This window comes from Cyprinodon tularosa, unplaced genomic scaffold (assembly GCF_016077235.1).
Source record: "Cyprinodon tularosa strain WSP-4 unplaced genomic scaffold, ASM1607723v1 ctg1424, whole genome shotgun sequence".
NCBI lineage: Eukaryota > Metazoa > Chordata > Actinopteri > Cyprinodontiformes > Cyprinodontidae > Cyprinodon > Cyprinodon tularosa.
In genome coordinates, this window is record NW_024038248.1 from 3,955 (window position 1) to 20,456 (window position 16,502).

The 16,502-nt window shown below is 39.5% G+C and overlaps 1 protein-coding gene across 1 annotated transcript in view; it reads right to left on the minus strand.

Annotated features, from left to right (window-relative positions):
• Window positions 1–896: 896 nt before the first annotated feature.
• braf (B-Raf proto-oncogene, serine/threonine kinase) overlaps window positions 897–16,502 on the minus strand; it is a 32,371-nt gene continuing 16,765 nt past the window's right edge. Inside the window, exons 4-9 of the mRNA XM_038278637.1 lie at window positions 16,041–16,144; window positions 14,136–14,238; window positions 11,804–11,952; window positions 4,028–4,147; window positions 2,971–3,130; window positions 897–1,007 (exon numbers count right to left, since the gene is read on the minus strand). Of these exons, the coding sequence (XP_038134565.1) occupies window positions 912–1,007; window positions 2,971–3,130; window positions 4,028–4,147; window positions 11,804–11,952; window positions 14,136–14,238; window positions 16,041–16,144 (732 nt within the window). The 3' untranslated portion in view covers window positions 897–911. The remainder of the gene's footprint in view (window positions 1,008–2,970; window positions 3,131–4,027; window positions 4,148–11,803; window positions 11,953–14,135; window positions 14,239–16,040; window positions 16,145–16,502) is intronic.

The window sequence follows — 16,502 nt, forward strand, 5'->3', positions numbered from 1 at the left end:
AAGTTGCAACATTATCGGAATAAAGTCATAAAATTACGGGAATAAAGTCACAAATGTATGAGAATAAAGTTACAATACTATCAGAATAAAGTCTTTAAATTTCGAGGATAAAGTCGCAACATTATCGGAATAAATTCATAAAATTATGAGGATAAAGTCACAACATTATTGGAATAAAGTCATAATATTACAACAAAAAAGTTGCAACATTATCAGAATAAAGTCATAAAATTGCAAGAAAAAGTCTTGGGACTATTGGAATAAAGTCACAAATGGACGAGAATAAAGTTGTAATACTATAAGAATAAAGTCTTTAAATTACGAGGATAAAGTTGCAACATTATCGGAATAAAATCATAAAATTATGAGGATAAAGTCACAACATTATTGGAATGAAGTCAAACAATTACGAGAACAAGTTGCAACATTATCAGAATAAAGTCACAAATGTACAAGAATAAAGTTGTAATACTATAAGAATAAAGTCTTTAAATTACGAGGATAAAGTTGCAACATTATCGGAATAAAATCATAAAATTATGAGGATAAAGTCACAACATTATTGGAATGAAGTCAAAAAATTACGAGAACAAGTTGCAACATAATCAGAATAAAGTCACAAATGTACGAGAATAAAGTTGTAATTCTATAAGAATACAGTCTTTAAATTACGAGGATAAAGTCGCATCATTATCGGAATAAAAAATCATAAAATTACGAGGATAAAATCATAAAATTATCGGAATTAAGTCATAAAATTACGCGGATAAAGTCACAACATTATTTGGAATGAAGTCATTACATGCATAAATTATAATATTTGACACAAAAAAATCTAATAAAATCTCTGGTCCTAATACTCTTTTGTATGTTTTAATAAAGCATGAAGGTTAAAAAAATAAAATAAAAAACTAAAGTTTCTGTGTGTAACAGACAATCATTGAACTTTCCTTCCTCTGGTTCTTACCTCCCTCTGACCTCTGCAAGCCCTGATCCCGAATAAGGTCCTGAGAAAACAGAACAGAAAACATCTAAAAACATTTTCTATTATAAGGAGTGATTCACAGCAGCTTCGTTTGACTAATGTGAAGCTTTAGCCATTATGTTCATTAAACAGCCTTACTTTTCTAGCTGATTCAGTCGTGTTCTAAGAGAATAATGCTTTATAGGTTCTTATTAATAATGACCTGGAAGATTGAACACATAGAATGGATAACAATTTTAATCCTATGGCTTCAAACATTTGTTTTTTAATTGTAATGTTCTTTACTTCCTAAAGAACATGTTTATTTGATAATCTATGTTTCGTTTTTTTTTTGTTTTTTTTTTGCATAAGCAGTGCCAATCAACATGCTCATCACTTCACAAGCTACACTGGTTCTCTTGTGGGGATTTCATTTTGGACAATCATCCATCATCAATTCATCCACTCAGTTTTAAAAACAAGCCTCTTGTTATCCATCAATGCTAGTATTTGCAGGCTTTACAGATAATGGTCCTGATTCATTTTTCTCCAATGATGGGCTTTTACAAACGCACCACATCAGATTCAACAAACCTCCTCAATGCCAATAGATGATTCGGAAATTATCCTCATATACCTGATAAAGTCCACCTGTGCAACAGTCCACACAATGATGATAAATGTAAATCTGCATAATGACCACCCAGTTAATTCCATATTAGGCTATGAATGAACATGCAGCTATTTATTCGTACAAATGCTTAGAAGATGAAAAAAAGAACTTTAAAGGTTCGCAGATCGAGCTTCTACTGACTGAGAGATGAGCAGCAGAATTAGAGGACTAGTAAAGTAAAGTTACTTTCCAGGTCCTTTATGTTTGGCTGTGACACCAGCCAGGAGAGAAATATCAGCTGTGCTGCTGCCATTAACACCTTTGATTATATAGGTTTTGTATCTTGGCCTGTTTTCCCAGTGTTGACCTGTTTCTCTGACTGTGGCCGCTCACACTGAGCCTGGTTCTGCTGGAGGTTTCTTCCTGTTTTTCCTCTCTACTGTCGCTACAAGCATGCTTAGTGTGAGGGATTGCTGAAGAGTCAATGAGTCGATGCAGATAGAAAACTTTGAATCAATTTGACTGGATGATCTGGTGAACTGTAAAGTGTCTTGAGATGACATGTTGTGAATTGGCACTATAGAAATAAATTGAATTGAAATTAAGAGAATAAATAACAAGAGCTGAAAATAAAATGGTTGGGCTGTTAAAGAAGTAAAAATGACATAAGAAAAAAAACATTTGATCCAGATGTTTGCCATCTCTTCGTCTCATAATATATTAAAAAGTTCAAATTGGAAATTCAGGCAGAAAGTCGGACAGACCCAAACATCCCCATTTAGGGTGATAAACCCAGGACAGGGCCATGGGAGGGAAATGAAGGAAAGTCTGACCGTTAGAAGCTCTGCAGAACTTTCTGTTCCAGATGTTATATCAATAGTAGCTTGGTCTCACAGAGTCGCTGACTGTTCTTTCTATGGGCCAAATGACTTCCAATGAAACCAGAGACCCTGGATCTCCTAATGCCAGCTGCAGGTGGAGTGACCCAGAGTTTATTTAACAGCCAATAAAATGTCCTTAAGAATTGTAGAGCTGCATAACATAGAATGTTGCAGCTTAATAGAATAGATGATTGCTTCAAAGTAGCAACAAATGTGGTCATTTAGTGAAAAACTGGGTTTGGATAATAGCTGACTGATGGAACGATGTCAGTCTGGAGAACTTGGAGAATTAGTTTGTAGCTGATAAAAGATTAGAAATAAGAGAGAAATTGTGTGAATGAGATTTTCTCTTAAATCATCAATATAAACGATTTAAGAACCAATTCATTCGTACGAACGCTTCTTGCATAGGGCCAATTAGATCTAGATAAAAAGCTGTAAACTGCACCTCCACTGAATAGCATCAAAAGCTGGAAATCATTCATAATGTTGGGCTTTTCTAGCAGACTCACATCGATGTTGACAGGCTCAATGGTGTTGATATGGACATTGGGGGCGGAGGAAGAACGATCTCTCTGGCCAAACTGGTTGCGATGGTCCTCCTCACTCGTCCGAAAACTAGTTGGGATGGGGATAGACTTTGACGGCGACACTGTAGTGTGGTATATAGATCTGAGGAAGAAAGAGTCCCATCATTTCCCCCTGATGCAGCTTAACATGCACATCTGGAATGTATTATTCTACAACACCCAGCATGGAAAGCATGATCGCCACCATATTTAAATATGAACAATAATACACACAATAAATTAATCTGGAGAGAAATATCAGCTGTGCTGCTGCCATCAACACCTTTGTTTATAGATGTTGGAGCCTTGCCTTTTTTTCCCAGTGTAGTCCTGCTTCTCTGACTTTGACTAACTGGATAGCTTCCTGCTCTGACATGGGAGCTCGCTCAGAGCTCGTCTGCCTGGCTGTGTGTTACAGTTGCCTTTTGTATCTATGCTTCTTTTTCTATGTCTGCTTCTGTCTCCTTGAACCCCAGTCGGCCTCAGCAGATGGCCGCTCACACTGAGCCTGGTTCTGCTGGAGGTTTCTTCCTGTTCAAAGGGAGTTTTTCCTCTCCACTGTCGCTAAAAGCATGCTTAGTGTGAGGGATTGCTGAGTTGATGCAATCAACTGGTTTTCCTTAGATAGAAAACTTTGAATCAATCTGACTGGATGATCTGGTGAACTGTAAAGTGCCTTGAGATGACATGATGTGAATCGGCGCTATAGAAATAAACTGAATAGAATTGAACCTAGCATTGGGCTGAGGGACATTTATTGCATCCCTAAACTAGGCAGGGATGTTTGGACAAACGGGACAGAATATTTAGTGCATTGCAATAAAATAATGACTAACACAAAGCTGCTAGTAAAGAAATACAGGATCTAGACCTACAGGAAAACACAAGTTCAATGAGGCCAATGGTTGGAGTAAGGAAAATCAAGGCTTTATTGCACCGCTTCCAGTTTAAGCCTGTTTGCTGACTCCTAAATATCCAGCTGAGTTAAAGAGGCGCTTACCCAGTGGATTCTGAAGGGGGTAGCGATGGACAGAGCTCAGATACAGGGGTGGTTCCCTCTGAGGAAACCTCTTCCTGGCTGATCGGGTGATGCTCGAAGAACTTTGACACCAGCAGCAGACTGCAAAACAAACACATCAGGATCAAATCATTCCTTTAAAGATAACAAGGATGTGATCTTTAATAATTCCCTCTGGGATTATTAAAGTATGTCTGATTCTGTCAGATATGGAGCTGAGAGGCTGCTCAGATGGAGAGTCAACCGCTTCTTCAGACTGAGGAATGTAGACCTGGAACACATGGCCAGACTTTTACAGCCAGTAAAAGTGAGACAACAGCACCATCCTGTGGTCAGAACACGGAATCTTTACTGTATGAAACCAAAAACAGGAAGAAAACTAAAGAATATTCATCCTTGGTAGAAAATGGGAAATATTAAACATCTTTTTAAATGATTGAAAAACATATTTACATCCATGGTGGGACTTGAATAAATCGCATTTTAATCCAAAACCATCTAATCGACAAAATAAACCACCTTTTTAATTAAAAAAACCTTTTTCCTCCTTAAAATTGAATAATTAATTATATAAACACAATAAGTAAGTAAATAGTAAGTAAATAGATGGATTAAAACACATATAGTTTTAATCCATCTATTTAGGTCATTAAATCATCAGATCAGTTGAAAGTTATATTGATATTTTATACAACACCTGTAAGAAACGGTTTCTATAGAGGTGAGAACCTAAGACTGGTTTAATCCAAGCCTAGCTTAATCCCAGCCTAGCTTAATCCCAGCCTGGTTTAATCAGAAGACAATCCAAGGAGAAAGTGTTATTTTTATGTAAAATGAAAGCGCTGCTTGGAATATGACCTAAATCTGTAATGTAAAGAAAAACTGTAAAGATAGTTCAGAGAAACACTACATTATGGAAAAAAGAAGTGTAATATTGTTTTCGTGGCTGTTTACCACTCAGGCTTTAGACCCTTAACAAAGTTGCCACAGAGAAAAGGTGAGAGTTCAAAGGCTGAGTGACTCGCTGCATTACCACGGTGGTTCGAGGGAAAACCCACTGTAACACAGCGTGGAGGAACTGCTGGGAAACAAACACGCAGGAGCAGCTTTTTGATAAACTGGCTGCACAGACCAAGCTTTGATGTGACTTTCTTGATTTAAACCATTTTATATCCCATTTTGGTGACAAATGAACAATATAAAATCAATTAATTCTTACATCTGCCTCTAGTCACTTCAGCTGCCAATGAAGTAAGGGGTTAATGCTGCCTTCATGAGGTTAGGAAAGGTGTGTTGTGTTCAAGTGCTTTTATTTATTTAATCTCGGTGCATCAGACTCTCTGCAGAAGTTCAGTGATGATCTCTGAATGATCTAATGTTGCCCTAAAGGACTGACGATGATCCATAGAATCAAGCCTCAGTATGAATGCTGCTGCTCTGGGATCGAATCAGAGGTCTGTTTAAAGCTCAGAGCATCATGAAGAACAAAGAACACAGCAGGCAGGTCCAACATACTGCTGTGGAGAAGTTTAAAGCTGGATTTGGATACAAAAAGATTTCCCTGTTTTTAACATCCCAAGGAGCTCTAAGCAGCAATAATATTAAAATAAAAGGAGCATCAGACCACTGGGAATCTATGAAGACCTGCCATCCCTCAACAATCATTCTATACTGCACAGATCTAGCCTTTATGGGAGGAAGACAGTTCTGAAAGATATCAATATGTTGGGAAATATTGCCACAAATGAGATCAAATTAATGCTCTGAATCACACACCAAAACCCCCCCTTCTCCTCCTCCTCCTTTTGTTGACCCCCCTCCCACTTTTGCAGCTGAGACAAAGACCCCCTTTGTCAAAGAGACTCCAGGATTTTCCAGCTCCCTCTGCACAGTCAGCTGACTCACAGACCAATCAGCTGAAAGGAAAGCTGTGATCTCATCAGGACCAACCCCCCAGCATCACTCAGATTTAAAAACTAGTAGCAGCAACAACACTCCTTTTTTTCCCCGCTGCAAGCTGTGAGGAGAGACAAAATTCCACATGGGATGTTTCCTGGAAGGTAGTGGAATCAGCTTCCTCTTTTCCTGCCGCCAAAGCCACGGACTGCAGTGATGATCGTGCCTTCCCGCTGAATTGGGTGAGAAAGAACAGTCTTTCTGCGTGATGTTAGTCGAATTCCCCTTTTGAGGACCGGCGCTGCAGATGCGCTCTGGTATTCCACACCACAACGCAAAAGGGGAAAATCAGGAACTAGCTGTGGGTCTAGATACGGCCAAGGAGGTGAAAAATGGGGGCCAGTTTGTCCGACAACGGAGGGACATGAGTGCGAAAAAGTGCCAGGATCAAGGTGATAAAAGGGTCACCGCGTTCTGGCGCTTCTCGCTCTTCTAGCTGCTCCATCTTCACGAGTCGTTTTCTGCAATGGCAATCATACAAACAAAAGAAGCCGCTAAGGTACCAAACAGGAGAGCGGATGTAGAATTGACCAATCAGAGGCCTCCTGTCTGCTGTCACCTACAGTTAGGGAGAGGTGCAGCAGAGTGTCTGTGGAGGGGGCGGGGACGTCCCTGCGTTCACTGCGACACCGATGCAGACGATCTATTTTCGAAGTATAAATCAGCCTCAACACCTCCCTCCTGCCATCTTCCAGCAGTGACGTCACGGTGCGGTAAGCCTAGCGCCATTCTCCCCGCTTTACAAGCTAAATCAATGGGAACTACTAGACACATCTGCAATCAACAACAATTATTGAAGATTTCCAGAGGACTTCACCATTGAAATTCACCAGAGCTATAGTGAAACTGACAATGCCCACGTGCATGGCAGCTGGATACTGGAATACATCGGGTAAAAGTGAAATTCCACCTTTCTGGTTCCTGATCCTCCACGGACGGGTTGGTCGTTGGATCGCCAACTTGAAGAGGGAGGATTTGCCATCGAACTTCTGGCCAGAGAAAAAACCCGTAATATGTAGCCAACATTTGGAAGAAGAATGTTTTCAAGATGACTTGGATAACAGCGCGTTGTGAGTAGTGTTGCACCGATACCGATACCAGTATCGGACGGGGCCCCGATACTGCCCTAAAATGTTGGTATTGGTGAGTACCAACAAATAGGGCACTGATACCATTTTGAGAGCCATAAGTTTATTCAACTATTGTCACCCACTCCTGGTAGGCAATAAAAAGTTCTACTGGTTTCACTTTGTATTAGATTTCTTCCTGCTTCACAAAAGTAGGCAGCAGCTTGACAAAGCCATGAGGGCAATTATTTTACATTATTATGGTACCGGTATCGGCCGATACTGCACAGCCTGGTATCGGGTATCAGTATCGAGGCCAAACAATGGCATCGGTGTAACACTAATTGTGACAAACACCAGATACAGCACTGGGACTTGATCAACAGCCGATACCGCACCGTTACGTCACTAACCAGTAGGTAGCAGTAGTGTTCTTTGACAAACATGGATGCCTCCAGTAAAGCACATTCACATGGAAATTACTCTGAATTAAAAACACTGATCATTTATTGAACAGGATGGAAGAATTTCAGATTTAAAGAACTTTGAGAGGTTTGAATTCTGAATAATACTGGACTTTTCCTTTAATATAAGCATATGATGCTTCATATGGTCTCAAGGCAGCCAGCCAATGTGTGGCTCTACTGCTGATCCATGTTGGATCTGTGCAATACACTGATGCTCACTGTACTGTACAAGATTTTTTAGCATATTCCTGGCTAAACAACAACAATAATTCAGGGACTGGTTAGAGTGGTGTCAAAAGAAATAAAAACAACTCTAGTCTGGATGGTGGAATATGTGCACATGATGGAAAGACTGGATTTATTTTAGGTTCAAAGCAGATTTTCACCGGATTGTCAGAAATCAGAACTGAAAGTTTCTGCTCCTCCTCAGGAAACATCTGCAGGGTTTAACACAAAGTCTCTGCTAGCAGCAGCTGCAGAGACACTGGGGTCGTCTTCTTACTTGAGTGCACACTCAGAACCTTAAGTTGACCTCATGAGTTAATAATAAACCCTGTTCCATCACTGAACCGCCTATGAAACAAGCCCAAAGCATCACCCTACCAACCCTGTGCTTGTTGGTGGGAGGTGCCGCACATTATTACAAATAGTGATGTTCAAATGATCAGATTATCTCCTCATAAACACGTAGAGCAGGAATGCTTAGAGTGGAGATATCTGGGATGTTTGCAGCTTCTCTGATCATAGCCTGGTCTGACTTCAGGTTACAGTTTCTGGGTCGATCTCTGTTGGAAAGGTTGGAAAATAATTTACTGGACAAACTGCACCTGTATGTTCCTGAAAATTAAAAAGTAGAGCACATCAGGTGCTTATAGACAGAATCTAGCTGCTTCTTCCATCTAACAGAGACTGAGATAGGAATTCATTTTCCCATTTGGCCCCCATCTGGTTGTGGGTTGATTCCATTAATTTCAGAACCGGGGAAACACCACAGAGTTTAACCTTATTCCGTTAGCTAACAGCAGCGGAGGAGGAGACTGTTTATTGAGGTGTGCTGGTCTCTGTTGCTAGGGGCAACACTGTCCTTTAAAAGCTGTAGTTGGTTGCTATGTAAACTAAATGATGATAAAACTAAAAAAAAATAAATGAATTTGTTGTATCGTATTCATTTGTTCATCATTATTTTGACTAGTCTATGTCCACTGGTTATTAAAGCTTCACCTTTTTGACATTAATGTGGAAGCTCAGCATATTACTGCAATTATCATAGAAAGTGCTTTTATTTGGGTAAACGACCAAAACAAAAGGAACAGAGGGAAGCAGCTTCGTCATCAGTGCAGAACGTGAGAAGCACTGCAGAGAACTGCAGATCCAATATGTTTTTACTTTGTTTACGTCTTCCTGCTTTAGCTTTTATATTGTGCATCCAAACTTATTTCAATAGTTATGCTGCTATAGGCTTAGACTGCTGGAGGACATAGGGACCCCTATTTTATCATTTATCTCTATTCTCCCACTCTGCAGAATCTGTTAGTTCAATCTCTAACGTTCTGCTCTCTCTGCTTTTTCTCATAGTAGCTTCATCTGGTCTGTTCCTGTTTGGCTGTGACTCCATCCTGGAGAGAAACATCAGCTGTGCTGCTGCCATCAACACCTTTGTTTCTAGATGTTGGAGCTCTGCTTGTTTTTCAGTGTAGTCCTGTTTCTCTGACTGTGACTAACTGGATGTGCTCTCTTCATCCTCTGACATGGGAGCTGGCTCGGAGCTCGTCTGCCTGGCTGTGTGTTTCCTGGACGGGGCCGCCTGTGGAGCTGGTTGACAGTTGCCTTTTGTATCTATGCTTCTTTTTCTATGTCTGTTTCTGTCTCCTTGAACCCCAGTCTGCCTCAGCAGATGGCCGCTCACACTAAGCCTGGTTCTGCTGGAGGTTTCTTCCTGTTCAAAGGGAGTTTTTCCTCTCCACTGTCGCTACAAGCATGCTTAGTGTGAGGGATTGCTGAAGAGTCAATGAGTCGATGCAATCAGCTGGTTTTCCTTAGATGGAAAACTTTGAATCAATCTAACTGGATGATCTGGTCGAACTGTAAAGTGCCTTGAGATGACATGATGTGAATTGGAGCTATAGAAATAAACTGACTAGAATTATTTTCTAGTTGAATATTGTCTGTTTATTCCTGTTTTTCCTGTTATTTCTTTTATTTTCAGATGCACCTTTAACCTGTTTGGTTTGTAAAAATGTGTCCTGCTCAGGAGATAATAAAGTTTAGATCATCTGCATATGAATTATTGTAGATTTGTTACAGATATTTAGTTGCTCTTTTTTTTACTTTACTGAAAAAATAAACTTATTGATTCACTCTTGTTCATTCAACTGTCATCTTCCTGCTTATGATATGTTCACTAATCTTTCACTAATTTTACCAGCTTTGACCTTAGGAGCTTTCTTAAGGAAGACGATGCTTTGTGCATTTTTAACATATTTATTTTAATCTTAGAAAGTGGAAATTGTAAGTAAATACCTTAAAAATCAAGGATTTATCTGGGAGTGACATCACTAAGAGCTGATTTTAGTCTTATGTTGCATTCACAACAAAGCATTAAAAAAAGTAAAAGTCGCTCATATTCAGAATTCGAACTTCTGAAAGTTCTTTAAATATTAAATTCTTCCATCCTGTTCAATAAATGATCAGTGTTTTTAATTCAGAGTAATTTTCATGTGAATGTGCTTTACTGGAGGCATCCATGTTTGTCAAAGAACACTACTGCCACCTACTGGTTAGTGACGTCACGGTGCGGTATCGGCTGTTGATCAAGTCCCAGTGCTGTATCTGGTGTTTGTCACAAGGCGCTATTATCCAAGTCATCTTGAAAACATTCTTCTTCCAAATGTTGGCTACATATTACGGGTTTTTTCTCTGGCCAGAAGTTCGATGGCAAATCCTCCCTCTTCAAGTTGGCGATCCAACGACCAACCCGTCCGTGGAGGATCAGGAATCAGAAAGGTGGAAAAACTCTTTTTTTTTTTTCACTTTTCCCCGATGTATTCCAGCATCCAGCTGCCATGCACGTGGGCATTGTCAGTTTCACTATAGCTCTGGTGAATTTCAATGGTGAAGTCCTCTGGAAATCTTCAATAATTGTTGTTGATTGCAGATGTGTCTAGTAGTTCCCATTGATTCTGCTTGTAAAGCGGGGAGAATGGCGCTAGGCTTACCGCACCGTGACGTCACTGCTGGAAGATGGCAGTGACGTCAATGGCAGCAGCAATTTTTTGGGGGCGAAAATGGCCGCTCCCAGACTCAGTGATCACCACGAAAATAATATTTTTTTTACTGATTAATGCTAAATTCATTAAATCACGCAAGCGTATTAGTTTGAGGTATAAATAACGATCCACTGATTGTTCCTCGCTGAGCGGACTTTTCCTTTAAATGCAGAAATCTGGACGTCTAGTTGTGTTGCTGCTCAGCACTCTGGTTGTTCATCTGCCCTGTTCTAGCTTCAAGCTAGAGATCAGCTTGACTTTATTTACTTTAAGAGCTGGAAAAATAGTATAAACATGTTTTAAGTGAGAAAGTCCACCTCCAAACATCGTCTGTTGGTCAGGATTATGATCCCACTAAAATCTTCAGTTCTTGTTCAGAGCACCAGACCTCTAGCATACCGGCGGAGGCAGTGCAGCGTTACCAACTCCTCAGCAAGAAAGGTCGTAATTGGCTGTCCTAGAAGGTGCTAGATGTTTATGTTAATGCATTTAGCAGACGCTTTTATTCAAAGCAACTTACCTGTTAGGTAGGCATTAGTGTTAAGCAGTGGTCTCCAACATTGGCCTTCCAGATCTTCTGTCCTGCAGGTTTTAGATGCATCCCTGATTCAACACAGCTGAATTAAATTAATGGCTTGTTAACAGGCCTTTGCAAAACTTGATGGCATGCTGAAAAAGGTAATTCTGTCATTTGATTCAGCTGTGTTGAAACATGGATGCATCCAATACCTGCAGGACAGATCTTGAGGACCAGGGTTGGAGAGCACTATGTGAAGGACCCATACAGGCAGCTCATTCCTCCCAGTGGGGATTGTGTGCCAGTCAGGTGAGCTACCACTTAAGCTAGCCATCATTCTATTATGTGTCAAACCTTAGAAACGACAGAGAACGGCAGCAGGAACTTTCTGAACACTACCAGCCATTGGTTTGGTTCCGGGGTTCTCGGTCCTCCACCTTTAAATGAAACAGATGGGCAGAGCTCCAGTCCTGTCTGGAACTTACTCTAGCTGGTCATAGTTGACACACATGAGAGGAACCTCTGTGCTGCAGCGCTGGTGGAATTTGTAGCCGCAGGTCTGACAGCGAAAACCCTGGAACAGCAGCTTTCTGCAGAAATCACAGAAGGCCAATGTGAAGAAGGTCTTCCTCACCTGCCAAACACAAACAAGTAAACAATCAGGAGCGTGCTGTTCTGAGAGACAACAGAAAAAGCATAGAACACCCTAAAACTAGGAGAAAATAAAGGTTTGGTGGAAAGCCTGGTAACAGAATAAACCTTCAGAGAAACAAATTCACTCTTTGATAAAGCTGCTAAAAATGTCCAACCAAATCCATCAACTCTTAAAATAAAAATATGTTGGAATGCTGCGAAAAAGATTCTCATAATGTTGCTTCTACTTGTGATTGCAAAGGACATAAAATGCTCACTAACTTGTAAAGCAAAGAGTTACTGAAAGGTGATAGCTGCAACTTTTCTTCCAAACACATAACTAATTAAACATAGCCTAATAAACCAGACTAAATGTGAGATTAAATGTATAATCTAGTCTGGCCCCGATGAATGAGACATCGGAAGATTGTTGATGAGAACAACCCGTTGTCTTTCAAACTATGTCTGTGCCTATTGGCCAACGCTCTGACCAATTAGTGTAGCTGACTGTGCGACAGAAACCTGGTGGGGGAATGAATCCCACAGCATGTGAAACGGCGAATACGTCCTTAAAAATGAATGAGCATAGAGCCTCTTCCTGCTCACGTTTCAACAAAAACTCCAAGTCTAATCCTTCCTAAACTGGGACAACAAACCACCAACAGCCATACGGATGGACGGACGGATGGATGTTAACCATCGCCCGATCTCCCGGGGCAAGTGGTTTTTATTGTCGAGAGTACAAATTTCATTTCATTTCCCCGCCGGGCAAGTGCAATGATCGCAAAAAAAGAATTATTTATCACTCAAAATTACTTTAAAATCACCAACATTCGATGAAAATGACCCAGAAGTGTTGCCGGCGCCATTTTTGTTGTTTTGTACACATTCTTGCGTGATTTGAAAAAGGTTCGTGATTTGAAAAAGCCGGGTGATTTTCTGCCAGATTTTTGTCCACCTAGCGGTAATTTTGATGTAGTTATCAAAACGACAAACATGCTAGAAAGCGCTATCATATGGCAGCCTTCTGTACAGTGATGCAGGTCATACATTAAAAAATTTTCATTAAATTTTTTTCTCTTATTGGAGAGGTGCATTTAAATGTTATAGAGCTAAACATGTTAAATTGGTGACCCGCTATATTATTATTATTGTCTTGTAGCTGCATTTATTCTGTCAGGGAAAACTAATCCTGAGTCAATTCAAAGTCAGGAAATTCTGAAATGATGTCAGACTGTGGAAACCCTGAATAAAATAACTATGTATAATGATTCTCTAGAAAAGTCACATTATATTAATAGTATTATCTTGTATAAACATACCGTGACTCTAAATTAAAAGTTATTCATTTGTGACATTGACTTCTGTCTTGTGATTTATCTTAAGTTTTTAACCTGTCAAGTTTTTTTTAGATTTTTAACATTAAAATTTATATTTTTCCAAGAACACAACAGTTTAAAGCAAAGTTTAGTTTGAAAAGAATGAGCAGGAAGGATTGAAAAGCATGTTAACACGGTAATGTAGGCTTGAGTTCATTATCTGATGCATGCAGATACACACCAGGAACCTGGAAACTTAAAAAATACTGAATTACAAAAAACATTTAAAAAACAAACATGTTTCATTGATATATATACAAAAATTAATATTAGGAACTGTATTTATCAAACATTATACTGGGCAAGTAAAAATTGTTTCTGGGCAAATTAAATGTGAAAGTCACTTTCCCTTTGGGCAAGTGGTGAAAATCCTTAACATCAACCCCTGGGATGCCTTCTGGCGCCGTTTGTATTCTAACAGCCACACTGTGTTGCTCCACCTGAAGTACCTTTCCTCATTTCTTTCAAGTTATGTAGCATCTTAAAATGAAAAACTAAGAGGAGACGCTCTCTCACAGGTTTTACATCTAGTTAGTCGATTGAAATATGGAGGGTAGCAGGAGGATGAATAATGAATGAAACTTTTGTTGGTGTCATTTTTTCCATCTGTCCCCATGATTAAATACTGTGGGAGAGCGGCTCCATTTTCATTTAGCTGCTGCGTCTTCGTCATTTTATGCACTGATTTTACATTAACTATTATTTTCAATAAAAAAAGAAGACCTTGTGGTTGAAGGTCAGGGTTGTCGTGGATAGTGCATTTCATTGGTACATTAATATATATCCAGAAATCTGAAAAACGTACAAAATTGTGAGTGGTGAGCGGCACATTCTCCAACACTTCCACATGGAGCTCCTCCCCCGTCAGCCATGAGATGTCCGTGTCCCAGCCAATGGGTTTCTTCTCTCTGAAACAGGAAGTGGAGAGTACAGCAGGCGATTGACTCTATGTGCCTAAAATAACGTCAGTTTCAACATACTGCTGTATTACCATTACTGCTAACCTGAATCATGTACAGGGAGACAACTGGACCACCTCATTACACAAACCAACATCACCTTTCCTTTAATTAAAGGACTTTGTGCTCATCTTTTAGACATTGGACTGCTATAAATGATTCATCTATACCAGGGGTCGGCAACCCGCGGCTCTTTCATCCTTATACTGTGGCTCTGAGTTGCTTGGGAAAATAAATTACTAAAAAAAAAAAAAATGTATATTTTAGTCCTAAATTGGAAGATTATTGTGATCCATGACCTACATTAAAAACAAACATCGCTAACGCCTCACAGACAGCTTACAGTCCTGTGTAAAGATGAACTTCGTTCAGCCCCGATTCGCAGACGCTGTGCACAGAGGTTCAGGAGCAGAAGTCCCATTAACCAGGTTAAATAAATATTTATGCAGATATTTAGCAAATATTTATTTTTCATTGTTTAGTGACACAGTTCTTTTTTCCACAATTTATTTTTGAAATTCAGGTCAAGTCTCCACGACATGCTCTGAAAGCCCAAAGGCGATATAAGAATGACGGCTCACGGCATTTTTGTTGCTTTTGTTTGCTACATGAATAATTTAAGTTCAGCTTTTTAATTTATTTGAAAGAGACATTCAGACATTCTATTATTTTTTCAAGAATTCAAAATGTTCAAAATGTGTTCATTAGATAAAATTGAATTTTCTCTGTAGCACTTAGTGGATTTCATAAGCAACACACTTTAGTTGTTTATACAAAGTGTAAAGGTTTTTTATATATATATATATTTTCTTTCTATTTAATAAATGTGTTCATAAATAAATTCATTTTAGATGTCAAAAAGTATTTGCGGCTCCCAATGTTTTCTTTTCCTTGGAAACGGGATCAAATGGCTCTTTCTGTGTTAAAGGTTGCCGACCCCTGATCTCTACTGTTATAGCCTTCAGACATTAAATATTGGATAATAGGAGTTTATTATTATCCCAGAACTCCCACTGGCAGTCAATTTGATGGGGGACATTTTTCCCAAGTGTGTGGTGATGATGTCATCGAATGAAATGGTTAGTGTACCATATAAACCTATTGTGGATATGTACACCTTAAAACATCTCTAATATATATATATTAAAGGCTGTAGTATATGCTATTATTATTTGTAGTCAAATTTGTATTAAATCAGTGAAATATTATGAAAAAATTTTATGTAAAATGTCAGTGGGCTGCAATTGTGCGGCGCTGAGGAGCAGTGTGGGGTTAAAGGTCTTGTTCGGGGACCCAAAGTGGAGGCTGTGAGGATCGATCCAGGTACTTTCCACCTTCTTAGGGCACAGCTCTAACCACTAGGCTAACCGCTCCCTCATTTTCTATCATGCTTTTTTTCTGGGGCGCCATTAGGACATTTATTCTAGTAGGAACTAATCTGCAGAGTCTTGGTTCTGCTGGTGCTCATAAAGAAGAGGCACATCCTCATTAAAGCATGAGCAGAACAGTGGCAAAAGAAAAGTCCAATTTGAGTTCAGAAACTATTTATAAATACCTTATTTCTGCCTCCAAGGCTCAGCAAACAGCAGAGATTTTATATGATTTTTAAATCTTTAAATTATTCTTTGCTTGTTGCTTGTTTTATATTTTAGTTTGACGGTTGTTTAATGTTTAAATACCCATTAAAGCCAGTAAAGAGCTCCTTATGGACACCAAAGGGGTGGAAATCATGGTTTTCCCAGAACACCTACCCGTCCTGTATCCTATAGACCGCACAGCACTCTGGGATGAGTCCCCGCATCATCAGCGCTTTCTTCAGCGAGTCCCTCACAGTCATCCCACAGCGGGCTGGAACCTGCACAGAAAACAGCGTCCCAAACTGAATGGGAGCATCTAGAAGAGCAGAACCTTTCTGTTGTCGCTATGCTGAGCCTGCAGGCTTCAGGTGGCAGGTTAGTGACCCAAACAGACGTTAAGGTTTCATCTGCATCTAGAACGTTTCTCCTCTCAGCTGCTTTTCAGTCAGCCTCTGCTTTTACATGTTTTTACATAAATAAGTCATACATAAAAAAAGAAAGAAATGCATTTTTGCCAGAGTCATTTAAAGGCTGCATTTAACAGGAAGAAGTTCTGTTTTCAGCAGAGGTGATAAAAGAATTCATGTTTATAACTCCAGTAGAAATCCTGCTGTTTAAAAACACTTTATTAGAAGT